General features: G+C 43.7%; 1 protein-coding gene across 8 annotated transcripts in view; it reads right to left on the reverse strand.

Moving 5' to 3' along the window:
• The window catches only part of AGAP1 (ArfGAP with GTPase domain, ankyrin repeat and PH domain 1), a 308125-nt gene that overhangs the window by 147361 nt on the left and 137594 nt on the right, over positions 1-23170 (reverse strand). For 7 of the 8 annotated variants that reach the window (XM_014261324.2, XM_005532757.3, XM_005532756.3 and 4 more), the window contains exons 7-9: positions 22132-22259; positions 15573-15728; positions 10771-10863 (exon numbers count right to left, since the gene is read on the reverse strand). In XM_014261324.2, the coding sequence (XP_014116799.1) occupies positions 10771-10863; positions 15573-15728; positions 22132-22259 (377 nt within the window). The remainder of the gene's footprint in view (positions 1-10770; positions 10864-15572; positions 15729-22131; positions 22260-23170) is intronic. The other variant, XM_088058485.1, reaches the window with a different exon arrangement.

A 23170-nucleotide genomic window follows, 5' to 3' on the forward strand; every position in this document is an offset into this window, starting at 1 on the left:
AGTTTAAAAGTGTGTTTGCATTGTTTTTGTCCTCTCCCTAACTGCAGTAACAAAGTTCATTTCAAACTTTACAGCTTTAGGACATCTGTAATTGAAATATATCCTGGTCATCTGATCATGACACTCATCCCCAATTTATCACCACGTCAAGGATCCTTTATAATAAACAAGACACTCAAGTTATATGATTTTTCTCCCTGTTTTAGGTCATGCAGAATAAATTGAGATTATATTTGTAAGAACTGCACTTATAATTATAGAATCCTTGAGTGGTTTGACTTGGAAGGGACCTTAAAGACCATATAATTCCACCCTCCTTCAGGCAGGGACACCTTCCACTATCCCAGGTTCCTCCAAGCCCCATCCAACCTGTCCTGGAACACTTCCAGGGATCCAGGGGCAGCCACAGCTTCTCTTGGCGACCTGTGCCAATTATTCCCTTTAAATTCAAAATATTTAAGTACCAACATCTGGCCTGGCTGCTGAGACTGTTCTAAAGATGTGCTGATAATTACTGTAGTCAGAGGATTTTTTGAATAAAAGCAGGTTTAGAGAAAACAGCATTTAAACCAAAGTGCAAGGACTTCCACAGTGCATATTTCAAAGATCCAAACCAGTCAGAGCACCCATGTTTCAAACACCCCCTGTTCCACCCCATGCAATATTCCTTTTTCATGTTGTTTACTGGTTTTATTTGCCACTGTTAGCTATACTCTGGGAAAATATTTCCTCACGTGTTACACACTGAAGTGCCAACGCTTTAAAATGAAATGGCAAACACAAACCCACAAAATAAAACAGGAAACGAGGGATGCTGTGCCAACATCCCAGATCCAGATTCACACACAATTACCACACAATTAAATGGAAGCAAAAGAATGATGAAAATATTCAGAATGCCCAAAGTTTGCTTTGTTCAAAAAATTAGGCTAAAGGGCTTAAACTGCGTGCTGTTCAGTTTACTCTTTTGATTGCTTTACCACTATGTAAATCAATTTGTTAATGTTCCTTACAAAATGCATGAGCCAGTTATACTGACAAACACACAAAGCTCATTCGTAATTAGCAGTTAATTAGTACGAAGGAACAGATGCTGTTAGAGTTTCAGCAGGCGAACAGGTTCTGTAAACAATGCTTATAAATCTAAATGAATTTATTAACCACAATGCAACTGTCAACGTTTTGCTGGCAACCATACAAATATGGTGGAATCCCCAAAACATCTTTACAATGTATTAATAATCATTGTGTCAACCCAAGTCTATCAGGCAACCTCACTTGCTAACTGTCATAAGCTTCCTCCTTAATCTTCTTATGTCACTTCTCAGGACTAATTCCTCCTGCCCTGGGAGGAAGAGCTGCAGCCACCAAAGCCAGCCCAGATGTGCACGGATTCACCTCGGCCGCACGGCGGCTCCTCGGAACAAAGGCCTTTCCCACTGCTACCCTGAGCAAGCCCATCATGCTGGATGGCACCTGGCCCAGGGGATGGTGACCCTGTTCATTTGGGGTTTTGGTCTAGGTGATCCTTAAAGGAACCTTCCAACCCAAACCATTCTGATTCCAGATCTCATCCACTGAAAATCAGTAAAGGCCAATTCTCCCCGCTCTCCTGGCTAATTTAGAGATGTCCCCCATGCCAGCACTGAACTGCTGCTGATACAAGGGATTGCAGGGAATTTGGGGAGCTCAGAAGGGGTTTAGGTTGGATATCAGGAAAAGGTTCTTCCCCCAGAGGGTGCTGGGCATGGCCCAAGGCTGCCAGAGCTCCAGGAGGGTTTGGACAACACTCCCAGGGATGCACAGGCTGGGATTGTTGAGGTGTCTGTGCAGGGCCAGGGGTTGGATCAATGATCCCTGTGGGTCCCTTCCTGCTCAGGAGATTCTGATCCTGTGTTTATTAACTCATGCACTCAGCTACTGGCTGATGCCATTGTTTAGAGATGTATTTTGTAAAGTATTTTCTAGATGTAACTATTGAAGCCTCGAGTCAGAGGCTTTTGGCCAGGGGCCAGCTCAGACCCTTAGGACACCAGTGAAGATCCCCCAGTGCCCTCACTGCTGTCACTCTGCTTGTCACACTGACATGCCACCCTGATATATAACACCATTTCAGCACTGGAAAATTCCAATAAATTTTTTGAAACTTGTATTATGTTTGTTTTTTTTATTGGTGTTCTCCTTTACACCTCCACTGCTTTTGCTCATTCCCTCCTCCTCCTCTCCACCGAAGCACTCTGACACCTCCTCCCCATGTTCTGTCCTATGGCACTCCCAGGTTTGCAATACCCAGCACAGAAACAGGATGAGAACATCCCAAATGCATTAAATCCTCCATTGTCTCACCAGTCAGACTGCTTGGCTTGCTTCCTGTAGGCTCCAGCCATACTCATGGCATTATTACTGGACCCAAAATCCTGGAACTTGGGGGAGCTCATTCTCTGCTGGAATCCAGCACCAGGCATTAGAGGAGGACGTTCATGGTAGAGCCTCAGAAAAATACAGAACTCTCTCCTTTCTTTTATGAACACTGGAAAACAGATCCTTGACTGGTTTATGCTAAAGATCCCTTTTATACAATAGGGATCTTCTCCCCTTTTTTCCAAAAATTGGTATTTTAGATAAGAGAAGCTCTTTCCCTACCATTTCTGTAGAGGCTGATAGTCTCCAGGCACTCTCCTCCTACCTGCTCCCATTCTCCTTCCACAGTCTCTCCAAGGATGCTTAACATGATCAATGATCTACTCCAAACAAAAGCTGGAATGTCTCCTCTTGAATCTTGAGGATAAACAAGAGCTACAATCACAGCTGATGTGTCAGCTAGGAAATCATCAGCTGCTACTCAAACCCACAGGTTTGTCCCTGTCTCTTTCATGAAATATCAAGAGCATTACATTTTGATGGGGTTTAAAATAAATGAATAAATAAAGAGGATGGAGTTGAACACTCCTTATTGGCAGTCAGAAACAATCTATGACCCCATATGGCATTAACATATAAAACATTAGGAAACACATTTATAAAACATTTAGGAAACATAAGATTTCCCTCTGCTTTTAAAGTTGGTGATCTGGCTACTTTCTATTGCCCTACAAGGTACTGTTCTCCTTTGCTCACTTTGAAGGCTGGTTCACACAAATAAATTCAATATTATGTTTGAAATTGTGTGCCTCCCGCCCAAATCAACACTAATAAACATTTAAATACACCCTTAGCTTGAGGCCACAGCCATGGGAAGTAAATAAAAAAGACAGAAAGTTAAATTCTCCAAGAAGTTTATTGGTAATATTTCATTTATGGATCCTTTAGTAAAGCTGTAGAGGGCTCACCTTGGTCTAAGAATGCTTGGAACTATCACTGTATGACAGTCCTAGGTATTAAAAGTATTTAGAGATAAAATAACATTTTTTTTAAGACACAAACCAGAAAACTCATGTTTTAGGGACTCTGAAAAATTAGGAGACTAATTAAAAAAGCATATTAGAAATTCAATCCTGACAAACTCAGCTCCTTCCTGCAACCCTCAGACATCTCAGGAAGGGAAACCAGTAGACTCCAGAAAGCAGGAGGAAGCAGATGGGAGGATCCAGTGGGACAAACAGAAGGATGCATGAGGAAAAAGAGGAATTGCCTCAATCAGAGAGGCTGAGGCTCATGCCCAGGTCTGCCTGCTGTGGCCAAGGGGCAGAAGGGGCCGTGCCCTTGGACTAGGAACCAAATCCTTGGGTAAGGGAAGAATTTAACACCCAGAGCTCCCAGCTCCAGATGTTCAAGACAGCTTTTTACTGCTATTTTATCCCATATTCTAAGGACTGGCTGCAGCTTTTCTTGGGGTGGTATCTGAAACTCATCAACTGGATAAAACCACAAACTGGGCTTTCACAGTCAAATTAAACATTATTCCAGGCAGGTACACGGAGCTGAAGCCATTCTTCTGATGTAAGGGCACATTTGATCTAATTGGAAAAAATATTTCAAGTGCACTGGGAATAGTCACTGTTAACTGAATGCAACAACAAAAAAGGAAAAAAGAGCATGCAGACCCCAGGGAATTACCAAATCAATTAACAACTAATTCAGGAACTAATTTCTGTATTGCCTCTTAGCACAAAACTGTATCTTTAATTTCTCCTGCAATAAGCATCACCATGATAGTCCTAACACACTCTGACGCTTTAAATGAGTTTACAAGTATCTCTTTTTGATTGGCTATATAACATTATTTCTTCACAGTTCAATGCAACCATAGCCAAGTGCTCTGAAATATTTAATTATACTGGTAGCGACCAGTTAACAATTTACAGAACCACAGTGAGTACAAAACATTTTATAACTGGTAATCAGCTAATTTAAAAAAAAGAAAAAAAAAGCCAGCAAAATGTGTATGTTCTGATTATAAACAATTGCAGAGGAATTACACAGAAGATTTCAGCACTAAGAGTATTTGGCTCAAAACCATACCCTGGTGTTTGTACAAGCTGATCTGGAGACTGATTACTGTGATTAGACAGACGTGTGACAGAGGAAATTACACCTCACGCTGGAGATAAATAAATCAAACCATGTCATCTGCCAGTTCCTTGTAAATCATGTCAGTTCTGACTTTGGCAAAGCTGCTCCTTGGAGACACCCAACGCTGGCTTGCAAACAAGTCTACAAACCTAGGTGAGCATGGGGAAGGAAGAACACAAAGCTGGAGGAGTTTTGGAGAATGCTCCTTCCAGGACCTGAGGGGAGCCTCAGGGAAAGATGGAGAGAGATGTCTCACAAGGGCCTGGATTGCCAGGACAAGGAGGAATGGATTCAAATTGACAGAGGGCAGGGATGGATGGGATATTGGGAAGGAACTGTTCCCTGTGAGGATGGGGAAGCCCTGGCACAGCGTGCCCAGAGCAGCTGTGGCTGCCCCATGGTCCTTGGAAATGTCCAAGGCCGGGCTGGATGGGGCTTGGAGCCACCTGGGACAGGTGTCCCTGCCCATGGCAGGGGTTGGAACTGGATGGGCTTTGAGGTTCCTCCCCATCCAGACCATTCTGGGACTCTCTGTTTTGGAGCAGAAGCAACAGCACAGGGGTCTGGGTCTGTGTGTCAGTGCAACAGGGGGTCCAGTGCAGAAACACCCAGCTGTAAGGAAGGGAATTAAAGCCTGGGTTCTGTGTGCCCTCCACATGTTTGCTACCATGCTCCTTCTGAAATGCTTTTGGCCCTTACCTGCATTAGCCACTTTTATTTCAAAACACAACCTGATGTTGAACTCAGACAGAAGCCATCAGATAAGCCCTGGCACTACTGGCTGTAGCATCATCTGTCTGTCATGCACCCCTAGATGGGTTTTTTCACCCTGTCAAGTCAGATGAATTAAGCAGCAAGAGCTGCTAGGATCATTGCTTATTTGTTCTCTCTTCTGGTAGACTCCAAGTAAACATTTGCAGGCAGGAAAGCTGCTGCAGAGAGCATTTACTGCTTGTGAGGATGGCGAGTCTCGGATGTGACACTTGCCCGGAGCACGGCGGTGCTCTTGTGGGAGTGAGGATGACTAAGGACATCACTTTGACTGACCAGATGTGGCAGATGATCCCTTTTCAAATCCTATTTCCAAGACACTGCCATGCCTGCTGAAATGCTCCAGCAGCTGGGCAGACAGCTGTGGGTATTTTAAGGGAAAACAGGTTTCAGGTAGGATGATCTCACTCACTGCTTCAATGGAATAAGCAAGGTAACAGTATGGTGTGTTATTCCATGTAGTATTTGTGTAACTGGTGCTTACACATCCCAACTAGGGCTAAAAATGAACACAAATGAGGTCAGGAAGAAGGAAATCACAGAGGAAGTAGAAAATCACTACTGAAACAGAGGCAACACTGACCTACACCTGCAGGGAGCTGAGGAGAAGTGACAGGTTTTTTTATGCCAAGTTTGACATTTGATGAGAGCATCTTCAAAGTTACCTTTGCTGAGTTTAATGAATTTTTTTATAAAATTCAGATGTATGTTGGGATGTGCCAGCTTTGTTTATGCCCATCTTAAGGAAAAACTGCAATTTGTGCATCCAGGAATCAAACCCTTCTTCATGAATAGCAAATCAGTGATGCCACCCCCATGCCTTGACATAAAAAATATTTGCCATTTTTAGGTCAGAGGGGAAAAAAAAAAAAGACAAAATACCTGATTTCATTAAGATTACTTTAATGTACTTAAATATGCCAAGCTGGCAGGCAAAGAAGGTCATTTGAAATATCACCTAAAAGTAAAGCCTGAATAAGATATTCCACTTTCTCCATTAATCCAGCCATTTGCAAACTGAGGGAAGAGAATGGATTCTGAAGTTCACCTTTGCAAGTCATGGATGGCAAATTTTTCACTGTGTCATCAATACAGCACTAACCATTAGAACATTTATTTCTAATCCAGGCTTCCAGTTTGTCATCCCTAAATGATGCAGCAATTTGGGGCACAAGAGGTGCAGAACCCTCCCAGGCTAAGCCAAGGGTGGAGGCAATGTGTCAAACACCAATTTTGGCAAGTTTTTGGTAAAAGAACAGTCAAGGTTATGTAGCTGGAGTATAGAATGATGTGAGCATCTGTGATTAAGTGCAAAGGGCAAAGAGAAGAAGGGCTGTGAGCAGAAAGTCAAGGCCAGTTCTTTGTATTTATTTACATTCCAGTCTGGGGGGGATGGGGGCAGGACAGAGGAAAAAATAATAAAAATTTAAAAAAAAAAAAAAAAAAAAGCAAGAGCACACAGCTGCCATCCCAAAAACAGACCTCCCATCTGCCACCCACGATTTGCATGTCACCTTCTCCAGGCTCATTTGTACTTCATTAACTGCCATTGACTTAACAAGATTTATGCAAATGACACCATAGGAGCTCGCTAACTCCCACTGCAATCAAGTGATTATGTATGTACAATTCTCCACAGCAATGAAAAATTAATACATGACAAGCCCCCCTCACCGCTGAGCTAAGCTTCTTGCTTTTATTTTTCTTGTTGTGTTCATTTTTTTTAAAATTTGAATATGCCCTATTGATATAAAGATTTCCCAAACCCACAAAAACCAAATTAATTTTCCCAAAACGCTACAAAACCTCCCATCCTAGAAAGTCAATTCTCCCAAACTGTGGAGCTCAATGTGTGCTTCAAAATATTCACTCAGTCTACCAGGAACAAGACTTTTTTTCCAGAATAAATGGGTTTGGAGGAAGGATTCTCCAACCAGAGCAAGCCACTTGCTTTAAGAATATTATTAGCAATGCTACAGAAAATAGCTTAAATATTCTTAGTTTGAGCACCTTTTTCTCAGAAAAGAATCCTACTGGATTTTAACTTGAAGCCAATATTGCTCATGAATTTTTCTGTTTGATTTGCACAAGATCTTTAAAAAGCACACAAATGAAATTTTGTATATATATATATATATATTTATTTTTTTTTCCAATTCTGACATTCCCAGTTCTCAGCAGCTGCTAAAAGCCCAGGATTTAGGACATGCTGATATGGCTGTGCATGCACAAGATACTGGTACCTTCCCAGGAAATCTGCCTTCCCAAAATTTCACTTACTTTAAGAGTAGTTTGGCAGGAGCAAGCAGCCACCCTTTAAAAACAAACCTGCTTTTCATTGCCCACATTTTGGGTTTCTGCTGGGAGCAGGAAGGGTCATCAGGACAATTTTATATGGCTTAGCCCAATAAAAGCAAATTTAGCACTGCAGTGAAAAATCAGTTTTACCATGTAGAAAGGACACAGAGAATAAGAACATTAACTCTTTTTGACCAGGCTGCTCTGAGTTAAGGATAAAGCCATGAAGGAATGAGGTAGTTTTCTAAGGTAATTTCCTTAGAAAGGAAATGGACAATTCACAATTTTACCTCCTTCATGGAGTGCAATCCTGGAATGGTTTGGGTTGGAATAGACCTTATAGTCCATCTCCTTCCAACACCCTGCCATGGGCAGGGACACCTTCCCCTAGACCAGGTTTGCTCCAAACTCTTAGGGATTTCCCTTAAACTCACAGGGATTCAGGCACCAAGAAAAGGAATGCAGGAGCAGGTTGCCAACTCTTGGCTTCTTTTGCCCAAAACCCAGTGGCAGCTGTGCAGGTCCATAGCTGGGTCCCACAATGATCAGCAACTCGTTCATAGGGCTGGGAGAGATTCCATTTTTTCCTCGAAACCCGAACATTTCCAGCCGCCAAGGAACTTGTTTTGGCTGGAGGTTTTAGCATTTGTTTGTGGGGTGTTGTAGGGTTTGGTTTTGTTGTTTGTTTGGGGATTTTGTTGTTGTTTAGTTTTATACTCCCACATCAATCCTGGGAATGCTGCAGCCTGAAACCAGATTTCTTTTCTCAAATATCCCAAGCGATGAGAGACAGGACAAGAAGAAACAGCCTCAAGTTGCACCAGAGAAGGTTCAGGTTGGATATTAAGAAAAATTTCTTCACAGAAAGGCTGGTCAGGCACTGGCAAAGGTTCCCAGGGCAGTGGTGGTGTCCCCATCCCTGGAGGGATCCAAAATCCATGAGAGGATGCAGTGCTTGAGGATGAGGACATGGGCTAGTGGTGGCTTTGGCAGTGCTTGTTTCAACGCTGGACTTAGTGATCTTAGAGAGCTTTTCCAACCTTAAATGTCTCAGTGACTCCATTTGCCATAGAAAACATCATGATGGAAGGGGTTTCTCATCTTAAGAGGAACAGCAGCACCAAGTTGCGAAGTTCCCTTCCACATCCCTCTGTCTTATTCCCAGTTAAAGCATGAAATAAAAGATACCAACTTTCCTAGCAGGAATTTCTGTCAAGCCCCCCAGCAACTGAACCTGGTTCCACCTCGACTGACCAGACCCCCAAACCCGTCCCCTCCTGACATCTGAGTGTGATATGAAATCCCACTGGGAGCAGCCACCCTACAGCACTGCAAAACCCTCCCAACCTCCCATCCCCAAAGCACGGGATGGATCTGCTGAGGACGCACATCAAGGATTTGTGGGTAATGGCCTGTACATGACAAAATGAAATTACCATAATTGGGATTAGTAACAAGAAGGACACATTCCCAAAAGATTGGTCATATTTGGTATACAAGCAGGACTGCAAGGAGAATTTTTCCATACTGAAATTCCAGGTATTTTAAGGGATATTCCTTTACAACACACTGTGGCACACACTTACAGTGTTTATCTTACAGCACTCTTCCTGTGAGTGTTGTTTTAATCAAATTAATTCCATACAACAGCATTTTAGGAAAGAACAGTATGTATGCCTGGAATAAATACTGGCACATCTATTCCTCAGTTTTACACTCTCAGACGCACTTTTGTTTAATTAGCATTACCCAAAAGGATTGCAGCTGGTCTAACTCATGCTGTACCATACAAAAGCTGTAGGAAAATAAAATTGTAGCTTGCTTTAAATGCCTGGAATCTCCTCCCCTGAATGCAGAGCCAAATACTGAGCTCCTCTGCTTTCAAACTGCTCTTCTGGACTGCAGCGTGCTTGATTAAAATTTGCCTACTAGAGAGTCACACACGACAGCATTTTTGCTGCCTGATGGTCCCAAAAGGTCTTTTAGAATGACTTTAGGAAGAAAAATCACAGCTGATAGTTAAGGGTACAAAATCAACTCCTCCTCGCATCCAGAAACAGAGGAAAACCACAAAACACCCCAAAATACATAAACCCAGCTCCAGACAGGACATCCAGGGCTACTGATGGATGGCCATCCTGCTACTGGCAGGATAAGGCATGGACTGAGGTTTAGGAGAGGCAAGTGAGCCTCTGGAGGGCAGGGAAGGCACCAAAACAACTGGAGGGAAACGTGTGGGAAGAAAATAAGTGGGAAAGAAAGGGAGCTTATCTCTAGCAAGGCAACTCTCACACATGAGTAAACACTTGTGAACACTAACCCAGGAACTGTGTGAGAAGCATTCCATGGGAAGGTGGAGAGCTCAACCACATGGATTCGGTGCCATTTCATTTGAGAAAGTAAATCATCTCATTCCCCAAATACTTCCCATCCAACGCTGGCACCGCTTCTGCCTTTCAAAGGAGTGTTCCCAGCTACAATTTAGCATCGAGTTTCCAGGCTAATGAAAGTGCATCTAGGCTAGTAAAAACAGACCAAAACAAATCCTCGGCTTCAAGTCCTGTTGTGTAATGAGAAAGTTTAATTAAGGCCACACATTACAGCTGTAAACGTTCTCTTATATAATAAGGTCTAAATGAAACTGAACCTAATCAAAGTTACAATCCCTTCATTAGCAAATTACAAACAAGAGCGCGCAGCTGACACACCGGCCATGATTATCACAACTAATTGCCTCGTTGTTACGGAGCAGCCTGAAACTGTGTTCAGATGTCCGTCTGTGGTAGCAAATTAGGGCCACATCAGGCTATTCCTGCGATCACAAGGGGCTCTTGTCGAGCGATCTGATTTACCCTGCGCCTGGCAGCACTCGGCCCAATCAAAGCCCCCTCTACAAAGGCAGCTTTGAAGCCAGCACAGCCTAGAAACCCGCTCCATATGCAGGCCGGCAGACTGCACTTCATTAGGCCTGTTGTCACATTTTCCCTCTTCTTATTCTAATGATCCTATTTTAATACACATAGGAACCTCTCCTAATTGATGTCAAGTGAGTGACTTCCACATTCATCACCGGCGCACATCAAACGCCGCTCGGCGCGGCCCCGCCACCGCCGTGCCGCGGACCCGAGGTGTGTCTCCCAACTATGGAAAGCAGGGAAGGGAAAAAAAATGCAACTATTTCGGCATTACCTGTTTAATTGGGATTGCTCGGCCGCTTCCAATGCTGTCTGTTCTGCTCTCCAGGACCTTCTTCTCTTTGTCTGGGTCACTCCCTTTCCGAGACTGCAGGGCGAAAAGAAAAGTTTGTGCTTCATTAAATGGACGCAGAGGATGCTTTCATTTGCCTTTCTTTTTTTTTTCCTTTCGGGGCAATTAAAAAATAATCTGGCAGGTAAACAGAGGCTCAAAATTGGATATACACGAGTACACAACCATCCTAAAACCTGAATAAATTTCCCATCCACCACCCAGTTTGAAATGCATTTGGGTTTAAAGAGTTACAGCTTCCCTGTCTGAAGAGCCACAACATCACAGGACACGTTTCTGAAGTTTCCAATGGTGCCTCCAAAGGCGAATGAAGGTGCCATCTCCTCATTAAAAAAATTTCATATACTCATGCATACATTTAATTCACACCCGTGTGGTTCTTAGAAATGTCAGCAGCTATTTAGAAATGTGATTTTATAATGCTGGGTTTGACCATATGGACTTCAACTTATTATTACTTTTCTGCTTTGGGATGGTTAGAAAGTTGGAACCGCAAGGAAAGCCAGGGACTGGAAAAATTAGCATGAGGAGAATTTTACTGATGTCTAAAACCTGAACTGCTTTCTCCTGGCTTTCTCCAAGGCTGGAACTGCTGCAGGAGTAAGGTCACAGTGCTCCCTTCATGACTTTATCAAGTTATACGGGAATTTTAAAAAGTTATTCAGATCGCAGCCCGTTATTGCGACAGAACGCACGGGTGCGGTGATTTTGACAGATTTATTTTATTACAAAAAGAAGACCTGAGAGTCATCCTCCTTAATAACTGTGCTGACAAGTGACAACTTCACTCCATTACTTTCCATTGGGAACATTACTCACATGGTATTGGAAATGGGAAAACATTTTCGTGTGCTTTTCAACTCGGTGCTGATGTATGAAAGGAGCCCGTTTGTGGTGCCCGGCACCGCCATGGGGAGCTAATGAAAACCGGCTCCGCGTTTCCAGCGCAAAGAGACACGGAAATCGGGAGGATAACCGGGATCGTGGATCGCTAGTGCTGCTTCCCCCGTCCCACAAAGGGGTGGAAGGAAGAATAAACCCCCGGAGCAGCTGCCTTTGGGTGTGAGAGGAGGGAGGGAAGGCAGCGAGGAGCATTCCGAGCGACACATTTGCCCAGTGGGGATCCCGCGCTGCCGGCCCCGCTCCGCCGGGAACGGGCTCCTACCACCAGTTACTATGGTTTGGGGCAATGGAATGACGTGCCGGGGAATTACACAAAGAACAAATGAAAGCAAGCAAAACAAGTGGGAGGGATGAAATCCAGTGTGCAGGATAACTATTGTTCCTTGTCCTTCAAGACAGATTTCTGCCTCTGAAAGTGCCACTTCCCAAGAATACAAGGCAAAACAAAGCTTCAATGGCGCAAAGCGCCCGTAAGTGACATTGTAAAGAAACTCAGTGAAGGTGCCCAAATCCTTGGGAGGGGAGTTGTCAACTTGAATGTTTCTTTTTTATCTGACTTTTTCTACAGAAAGGACCCTGCCTCTGAAATGCAGGCTGAATATCTACATGCTGTTTTTCACTTCTGGTTTTAAATCATCACCATTCCCTAAAAGTTACTGCAGCTGGAAATCACACGCTGCACGTGGAAGGGAAATACCTACGTGCACAACACTGGTAAATGCCTGAAGTACAGAAAAGTAGGGATTTCTGTTAGGCAAATTCCCTTCTAGCTGCTCATAATCACAGAATCCCTAACACTTTCCAGGGGAGAACCTTGCATGCTCTGCTATTTATAAAGATAAATTGTGCAGTGAAACAGAGATCTGATCTTTTATGCTTTTGTACCTATGACACACACAATATGTCTTCTATCCTAGCAGAAAAAAAATCCATTCCAAACCACGCTGGAGCAACATTTCCCAGGACTTTTTCTGATGGCACATCTACACAATAAATGGTTCTATTTAAAACTTGGTGCCAGCAAACCAGAAGAAGTCTGGAAAAATTAAAACACCTGCACGAATACCACTGAAGTGATTTCCCCTTTGCACTGGAAGTCACTCACAGACTTAACCCACATAAAACCTGACCCAAGATGTCACACGTGAGTTTGGGCAAAGCCAGACCCAGATCAGCAGTGCAGAGTACGCCAAAAGTAAAATATTCATCTCTAACAGTAGATACTGAGACAGAGAGGCCATTTCAAGTTTGAAAAACTCTCTAGGAATCCTGTAAATATATATGACAGGTAACACTGAATGTGGGAAAGGTGATGCACCTTTCTATGCCAGAAATTCCCTCACCCATTGTGGGACCAGACACGGTTAGAAATCAGCTTCTTCCTCAGTGAACCTCGTAAGTGCATTTGAAATCCTCACCTGCTTATAACAAAATTATTTGGTGGTCCCAGGTATCACACTGTCCAAAACAAAGGATATTAACTCTTCTAATATTTCATCTATCTTATCACTTAAGGGGAAAATCAGCTGCTGCAACACCAGCTTTACAACAAACATTAATACTCAACGTCAGAAAGATGAGATGCTGCATTTAAAGCACTGAACATGTTTAAAATTCTCAACCCTATTCCAACTCAAAACTGTAATGAAGAAGAATCAAATATTTTCTACTTAGTCCAGTCCTCTTCCAGAAATAGAAGATCTAAACATCACTAAACAGATTACCTGTGCTAGATAACAGGGGGTAATTTGTAATTATTAAACAGAATATATCTGATTCTGTAAGAGATAAATTCATAAGGGACTGGGAAGAGAAACACAGCAATAAACCCAGAGCTAAACAGTAAAATATTTTAATTACACCTTCTGTTCATAACTACACAGAAAATACTGATTATCTATTTATTCAATTAAACAATTCCAGGTTATAACTTGGCACAAAAGCTGGGTTACAGCAGAGAAGGTGTTAAGTACTTCAGAACATAGATTACAGGGCATCTCATTAAACAATCTCACTATATCCACCTTAAACGACACAACTAATTCTGCAAAGGCAAATTATTATTATTATTATTTTTCCCAGTTATCAGATATTAAGTCAACTATCAACACCCTCTCATATAGCAAATACAGTTCTCACTCATTATCCCAAAGCAGAGCTTTAGGCTGTTTGCTTACAGCTGACTTAACATTCTCCCCAAACCTTTCCTGTGACTGTAGATGGGTCTGTTTTTCTCTCCTCCCTTTCTCAAATTTTCAGCTGCTCCAAACTGAAACCTCCCCAATTCCCCAAATGCCAACACCACCTCCAGAGCCCTGGCAGCACCTCACACATCCCTCAGCCCGGACATGGATGCTCAGCGATGTTTTCAGGGATGCTCAGCTCTGCTTCCAGAGCTCTGACTGCTGGTGGTTTCTGGGCTGACACTGACATCTAGTGGGGTTGGGAACTCTGTAATTCTCCCACCAAACCCCAGATTATTCCCACCAATGGGAAGAAATCAGCACAAATGTTATCAAATATCAGTGTCAAAGCTGGGGCAATTCTTCCCAGGCTACTCATTTTATTGTTTTCCACCTACACATTTGCACCCAAACACAAATGCACGATCTCCTCTCCTTTACAGGACTGGGAGATTTGGGTTTAAATCAAAATACCTCTGTTGGGATGCACACAGGATCCTTGGGGCTCTGTGCTGTCACTCCAAAACGGTGACAAAACTTTCCAGTTGCTGAAGGTGGAGAGCTCAGACTTCCCTCAGATTATGAGGAAATGGTTTTATTGGGTTTGTATGTGGGAAGTGAGCATGACATCACCTTTGGAATAAAATATATAAATTCTCCATGTTGACAGGGAAGTTGTGGGGGTTCCTAAACACAACTAACATGAGGCTGCAGCTCCCAGGGCAGTTACAGGAGAGCCCAGAGGGATTCTGTGTTTGCTACAATGTGTGTGAACTGCCAAAAAAGCGCTTACAAACCACAATTACACCTGCAACATGATCCCAAAGCTTTCAGCAAGGGAGCTTAAACCAAGGAAACCTTCACTCAGGGCTTCACTAGCATCTCCCACACTACTACTGCATAACAAAGACCTGTCGTATTGCACCAGGCAGCTTTCTATTTTTTTTGTTTGATTTCTGAGTTTTTTGGTGAAGCAAAAAACAGGTGGTTTGGAAAGAAAAAAAGTTACTTCAATCTCCATTATCTTTTTTAACCCTGGAGAAGAGAAAAGTGATCTGATTCTGTACAGTAATAAAAGTAGCATGGGGTAGTTATGGAATAGTTTTGTTTGGGAAGGAGCTTAAAGCCCATGCAGTCCCAGCCCTGCCATGGCAGGGACACATTCCACTATCCTGGGCTGCTCCAAGCCCTGTCCAGTCTGGCCTTGGACACTTCCAGCGATCCAGGGGCAACCACAGCTTGTCCTGGCACCCTGTGCCACCCTCACACTGAGGAATTCCTTCCCAATATCTAACCCTGCCCTGTCAGTGGAGGTCCCATCACTCCAGGCCCTTGTCCCAAGTCACTCTCCAGCAGCCCCTTTAGGCACTGAGAAGGGCTCTGAGGTTTCCCTGGAGCCTTCTCTTCTCCAGGCTGATCAACCTCAAGTCTCAGCCTGTTTTCCTAGGAAAAGTGCTGCTGTTAAGTCTCAGACAGAACCACGGAATGATAACTCCAGGATATTTTTGTTTGAAGCCCACAGATCCATCTGAGTGCTGCAGTGTGGATCAGGGCAGCCCAGCTGCAGAGGGCTGAGGCTCAGGCTGTCCCCACAGCAGCACACCCAGCACAGCAGCACAGGGCCCCTGGCTCACTCACCGTGAAGAGGTTGGATCGGCGCTTGGACTGTTTACGGACAGGAGTTGGTGTGTTGGCAGTGGGAGGAACATCAATCCGCAGCTCCTTCTGGCTGGTGCTTGGAGTTGATGGGACAGAGGAGGAATAATCACTTAAACTCCCTCCTCCATTACTGGTCTGCAAGGATTAAAGGGAGTTTTAAACAGTGGTACACTGCTTTCAAGAAATGACAATCCACAGCTGTATCTTATCTTACTTACTCCTGTTTTACTCCAAATTTATGCAGAAGAGCAGCCAGGGCTCAGGGGCTCAGCAGAGCTGCCCTAATGCCACTTTTCCACATATTTCTATTCCAAGCCTTTAAACATCTCCCCTTGCCATTATTTTTTGAATACTCAGACAGCTCTGTTTATATAGCAGGCACATTTTCATTCTACACAGTATAACCTTAACTGGGTATCAATAGTTTGATTTGTTTTCTAGTGTATGAGTAAGCAAAACATTGGGGAAAACCTTCCAAAGCTGGATTTCTACTAAACTAAATTCTAACAGAAAATATCCAGTGCCATGGACCTGCATAGCTAGGTTAAACCTACTCTGGAGACACTAGATCACTGAGAGCTGATCAAGAAAATGAAAATAATTCAGGGCTGTCAAAAGGCTACTACAGGGCTGGATAAAGCCCAACATATTCCAAGCATCACAGAATCTCCTGAACTGCAAGGGACCCACAAGGATAATTGAGACAACTCCTGCACAGGATTTGCTGAAGCTGCTGGTGCAAAGATACAAAACTTGTAAATAAGATATTCTAATTTATTCAAGGCAGCCAGAACTGTGACGTTACATCCTAGTCCTGAAAGAAATAAAGCACTGAGGCTATAAAACAATAAATGAACAGAAGTAACAAATTCCTAAAAGCAGGGAGGTGAGGAAACCAGACAGAATGGAAAGGACCAAAAGGTGATTAAGAAAACATCTTATTTTTTCTTTAAAAGGACTTATTGCACATGACATAAGTACTAAAAACATCATTAAAGGAGGAGATGCTCTATGTGCTAGATGGGGGACTGGGGCAGGACAACAGGGAAAATTCTGCCAACTGTGGATGGAAAACTCAGCAGAGGAACAGCAGTGGATGAAGGGGCTGGGCAACAACTCACATGTAATTTTTTGGGGAAAAGGAACAATTGGGATGCACAGAGAAGGAACGGGGAAAGGCCATATTTAAAGCAGCCAAGTTTCCTAGAGGAAGTCAGGAAAGGTGGTAAGAGGGTGTTTCCAAAATTCCTGAGGAGAAAGATGCCTGATGGGACTTCCCCCATGCTCCTTGGGGATCGAGATCTCAAGCTGCAACCAGTCAGGATGAAAAAGAAGGAGACAATCCCTTAAACCCCCAGCTGAAGTTTCTCCATCTTCCAAGTTCTCTTCTGATTCTTGCAGCTTTTCCAAAGCAGGGAGCAGAGGTGAAGGCACTGAAAGCAACAGTGGGGCCAGAGAGAGATTCCCTACAACATTCTCAAAAGCCAGAGGAAGTAGCAGCAGAACTGGGAGATGTGTACAAAATATAGGAGATGAAACAACGTAATTGAAATGAACATTTTTAGTGTCCTAATGAAGAATGGCAACACTGGACAGATGAGCAGGACAAGCTGGGAAGAGTTTTAATGAATTACCTCACTTTTGCTTTTCCTGTCTCTGTAGCAGTTGTTCCCAAACCACTGGATGTGTTGGAGATGAGAAAGGTGGCAAGGAAATCCTTTTTTTTTTTCTTAACTGAAATGAACAGATTTATACCCTAAGAGCCTACTTCCCAAATGGAGAACATGAAGGAGTCCCTAAAATTTTAGCTTTTAAATCCTTCATCATTTTAAATTTTTTGTAACTGTCTCCTGGATTTCCAAGTGATTTATTTTCTGGGAGTGAGTAACTCCTAAAGGAAAACAACCCTGTTGGATATACTATTCCCCAAAGACACATAGAGAGTTTCTATAAGAGAAGTCCTGCAGGCAATGTTTCTCTTCTCACACACCAAGCCCAGTGGATTTCCAACTTTGTAAATAAAACGGAGGTGATTTCAGAATAAGCCACTGACTGGAACAATGAAAAACACAACAGACAAACACTTGGAAACCATGGAATGGTTGGGGCTGGAAGGAACCCCAAGGATCATCTAATTCCAACTGCTTGCCACGGGCAGGGACATCTTCCATGCTGCTCCAAGCCCTGTCCAGCCTGGCCTTGGACACTTCCAGGGATCCAGGGGCAGCCACAGCTGCTCTGGGCAACCTGTGCCAGGGCCTCAGCACCCTCACAGGGAGGTATCTAAAGTGCTTCTTCTAGATGAGTATTAAGTTACTTAGAAACAACCCTGCAAACACAAAAGGATTGTGATACATCTGGCATTAAATAAATCACCACTCTTCTTTTAGTTTTGATATTCCAGAAAATTTCCAAAAAGCTTATCCATAATCAGGTCTCACATACAATGAAACAATGGATGACCAAGCTGAGCACACTTTCATAGTTTATGTTTTTTGGACAATTGTGCTGCAGTAAAAACTGTCTGGAGGCATTGTGCAAATGTAAATAATGCATCACTGCAGATTTGCAACAGGTAGTAAGGAGTGAGCTTGTGTGGCAGCCACACCTGAGCTGCAGCTTTGTAGTGGATGTTAAACTCCACACCCTTCCCAGGAATAATATCTTTGGATATCTTTGGAGAATGACTTTGCTGACCAGGAAACACAACTCTTGGCACTGCAGTCCACATGGATGGACACCAAGGGGCTGGAGCGTGTCCAGGGAAGGGAATGGAGCTGGGGAAGGGGCTGGAGCCCCAGGAGAGGCTGAGGGAGCTGGGAAAGGGGCTCAGCCTGGAGCAAAGGAGGCTCAGGGGGCCCTTCTGGCTCTGCACAACTCCCTGACAGGAGGGGACAGCCAGGGGGGGTGAGGCTGTGCTCCCAGGGAATGGAGGCAGGAGGAGAGGGAACGGCCTCAAGTTGCACCAGAGGAGATTTAGATTGTATTTCAAGGAAAATTTCTTCACCAAAGGGTGTGTCAGGTCCCTCTGTCATAGAGGAATGTATGAAGACCAGGCAGACATGGAAACATGGTGCCATTTTCAATCTCCTCTTGCAGCAGAATGTAACAGCTGAATTTCAGGGAAGCCAGCCAATGCAAAAACATATGCAGACTGCAGATTTCAAGGAATTATAGTCCCTGGTAAAACAATCTTTCCATCTTTACCTTCAAAAGAACAGTTCACAATTAAGCTCACACTTCTGGGGATTCCTGGCTAGAATCTGCACATCAATTTGTCTGGAGAGGGGCCTGGAGACTTTGACACAAAGAGCAATGACAGCTGTTGTGCCAAAGGATTTTCCAGCTGTTTTTACAAGCAGTGCAAACTCAGACTCAGGCCCAGCTGCAGGTAACCCCTCAGCAGGTTATCCAGCCCTCACACACAGGCACTGAGGACCAAAGGTGGAGCTGAGCAGCCTCATGGGTTTGAGAACCAGGTGATCTCCACCTCCAGGTGCTGGGCAGAGGAAACAGCCCTTTGGAACTGCTTTTATTGGCACTATTCTTCTAAGTTAATATCTTAAAATTGCCCTCCTGATGTGTCAGGTGTAAAGGACAAACAATTCCTCTAGCACCAGGATGAATTTAGGGAAAAAGAATGCCTCTGTGGGGTTTTGTGAGGGAAAAAGGAACTCATTCTTCTTTGAAATTAGACTTAGCATGGTATACAAGCATATCACACCTACAAATATCATCAAGGGATTGGGGAATGAGGGAATGAACAGTGGGATAGACACGCAGAGCACACAGATATAGAAGCAACTGGTCTGTATCTGTAAAAAGGAAATTAAAACTTATTCCAAGATGCCCTGTGGCCAATAAGAAGCCTCCAATCCACTGCACAACACCTCTTCCCCTCTAAACAGCTCAGAGTCCCTCTTGAAGTGTTCCAAAAAGCCAGACAGTGAGCTGTGACTGGAATACCTGAATGCATCGACAGAATGTAAGCGATGTTGCACCATCCCTCTTGTTGACAGAGTATACAACAGTTCTGTCCATCATGGATGGTAATCCTTGGATTTGAGAATAAAATTCTCTCCATGCATTCTGTGCTGCCCTAAAAGCCAACAAAGGTACCCAAAGTACTTCCAAGGGTTGTTGGCTCTGGATATCAAGGGTTTCAAGGAAAACCTTCCCCTTGATTGGCATACACATTAAAAACTAAGGCAGGAGGAAAATTAAGCTGCATCTACTACAAAGACAAGCGGATTTTGTCTCTGGAATAGGAAGTATCTTATTGTGTGGAACAGGCTTCTGGAAATGAGTAACTGTAGATATTCCTGAGAGCATTTTCTGTAAAGGAATCTTACTGAGGCATTCACCACCTCAGACTCCTGGACATGTGGATAGAGAGAGAAGCACCCAAACACACAGACAAGTCTTTCACAGAATCCCACAATGGTTTGGATTGGAAGGGACCTTAATGCTGATCTCATTCCAACACCCTGCCATGGGCAGGGACACCTTCCACCAGAACAGACTGCTCCAAGCCCTGCCCAGCCTGGCAGACTGAAACCACAGACACCCTGGATGGTGCTGAGCCTTAGAATTCCCCCTGGGATATGCTGAGGACTATCCTGGTTAAGGTGACACTCGATTCTTTCTTTTCTTTCTCTAAAGCCTAAGCTTTTGACTGCAGAGTCATCTGGAGAGTTTGCAGGAGTTCAATCCCCAGGATGATCCAACCAGAGATAGAACAATATCTGACTTTATCTGAAGTGCTGCATGTAACCACTGCCTCTGAAGGCCTTTGCTCCTGTGGAGAATGCAAGTGGCAGGGCACTGCACCGATAACGGGTTTGATTCATGGAGGAAATCTTCAGAGAAACATCATTACGCCAAGAGAGATGTTCCAAAGGGCAAGACACCAGCCAGTCTTCCAGCCAAGATCAGAGATGGCAAATCTTGCCCCAGATCATCTTAAACTTGGAATTGCAGTTGCAAAGTTCTTTTAAGTCTGGGATAAGGATTCAGCTTCCTTCCCTTAAACAAGGTCATACTGCCTTTAAGTGTAGCACAAAGGAGATATGACATGAAACAGATTTCTGGCCTCTACTTTTAGGCATGACATCAGTCTCAAAAGAGAGACATCTATGACTGGTGATGCAATTGCCCCTTTAGGTAATTATGACACGTGGCAAAAGCAGTAGAGAACATTATTTCACTTTTATTGAAACAGAATCGGGGGAGCCTTACCACAAAAGCTATCTTGCCTTGATTTTCCCAAACACTTCTTATCACTGGCAAGAAGTTTGCTGCATAGGTGATAGTACTGGTCTAGAATTTGGTGTTTGCTGTTGACCTTCCAACTAGACTTGGGTAGGAAATCAGTGAGCACCCAGATATTTGATGTCCTTCATCAAAAAAAGGTTCATTAAATGCCCTCAGAGAGGGCGAGCTCCAAGGGCCTGTGGCCATGAACTGCTCAGGCAGAGCAGCTGAGGAAACCTGGAGAGGGAAGAACCTCTCCCATGTGAGAAGCTGTAACCTCACCAGAAGGCACCAGGGTTCTTCTGAAGAGCAGCAAACCTCACTCAGCACCTGCTTTAGAAAGCAGGGTCTCAACCCCAGCATTCTCTTTGGGCTCATCAGCAAAAACCACAGTCACAGTCTAAGGTCATATCAGGACTCAGCTAGAAGCAAAGTAACTCCCAGCAGAGAACTTTTAAGACTGAACTGGCAATTGCATCTTTAGGGTTATAACTCAGTGGGAAAAACTCCCTTCTGCCAAAAAGCAGGAACTGTGTGGGATAAAGGTCCGTAGTCAGAACAAATCCTCACATGTGTGGCTCAGGACTGCAAAATAAGCTGCTTATTATTGTGTTTGGACTGAAAACCACACCAGAATGGCTGTGGGTGTCTGACATCATTCAGTTTATAGCCCAAACGTCACAATGTTTATGTTTACATCCCAAATGGGGACATGCTCAGAGATTACCAGTTGACACTAGAAAACAAAGACACTGAGGAAGGGCATCGCCAGGGAAACGCAGGGGAGCATGCAACACATGTGGGTAAAAGTTGTACAAGTCAGAAAATTTTGGTATTAACCATGTATTTCTTAAAATACCATCAAGTGTAAAATTCCAGCACTCTAACCAAGCTGGGATACACCAGCTCAGCACAGCTGAGTGACAGTAACCAGCAAGAACACAGTGAGGGGATGTTAAACCACAGCACAGCAAATCCTGTGACTGCAATGATTGGCCTACTCAGAGCTGCAGGCTGCTGGGTATCAATGAGAATGATCAAGGCAGGCTTATCAACCCAAGCAGGCTCTAAAGCCAAATTATTCTGCTTTGCTACTTTGTTTCTTGAACTAAAGCCAGTCTAAAAAAAAATTCAAATATCACTTCAAACTACAGATCACTGACAGCATTAAAAAAACAGCAACTACCTCTTGATCAGCAAAAAGAGCACTTGAAATGGCACAAAACACATCAGAGATGAAAAGCAGCTCATCAATTCCTTTTCCAAGCATTTATTTTATCTGTACCTGGCTGATATGTACGGCAGAAACCTGGGCAGAACACACGGAGGAGTGGCTCGGAGAGTTGGGTAGAGATTTGCAGGGTCCAATTGAGAGCTGCTGTTTCTTCTTGGTGGAAACGATCTTCTGGGCAACTGAAGGGAAACAAAACATCCAGGCAGGTGAGGCAGAGCACGCGTGGAGAGCAGGGCACGACGGGAAAACACACAATGAACAACACACAAACGGGGAGATGGGGTTCCACCACCAAAGCCTGCTCCAAAAATTGAGTGTATTACAATTACAGGGAATACAAAGAGTGCTGGTTTTTCCATGATGCTCCATGGCAGACCCCAGCTAGGTTCTCCACATGGAGGATGTGACTCCAGAAGTCTCACTCCACCAGGTGAGCACCAGAGGACTTGGGGGAAAAAATTACAAAAAGCAATACCAGGAATTCTGTACCAAGACCCCTCTGTGCATATAACACCACACTAGCAAAGCTCACAGCAGCAAACATTTTCTGTTCTTCTTTGGGATATTCTCCTGGCAGACAGAAGGTACCTGGTCTCTGCTGCCAAGGAATTAGATGGATTTCCCTTTTTTACCAGCCATTGCACCAGGGCAATCCACTTTGGAGCCCAAACCAAAGATAACTGGATTAGTACTGATAAAGGCTCCCTGACATCGACCTGCACTGTGGTACCACACATCCCAGTAAAATTCTTTATGGAAAGAATCATTATTTCTAATTTTAGCTTTTATTCCTTAGCAGCAGCAACACAGCTGGACAATGCATCATTTGTTTTACAATTTATTAAGACATTTTCTTCAGCATGGAAGGAAAAGCAGCATTTATCTAATGGATACAGGGATAAGAGCCATTAACATCTCTATACACAGCCTGGCAGACTCATAATAAGAAAAAGATCAAACAGAACTGATGTGAAATGCAGCAACTTCCAAATCTCTCCTACAGTTTTTCCATTTAAATAAGTCAAACTATTTCAGAAATTCATCCCATCACAGACTGGAACTTGAGTTCATGCTGGTAATTCAGCTAAAG

Source organism: Pseudopodoces humilis, chromosome 8 (assembly GCF_049639895.1).
Source record: "Pseudopodoces humilis isolate 2021_Gansu_Grassland_sample_001 chromosome 8, ASM4963989v1, whole genome shotgun sequence".
Taxonomy (NCBI): Eukaryota; Metazoa; Chordata; class Aves; order Passeriformes; family Paridae; genus Pseudopodoces; species Pseudopodoces humilis.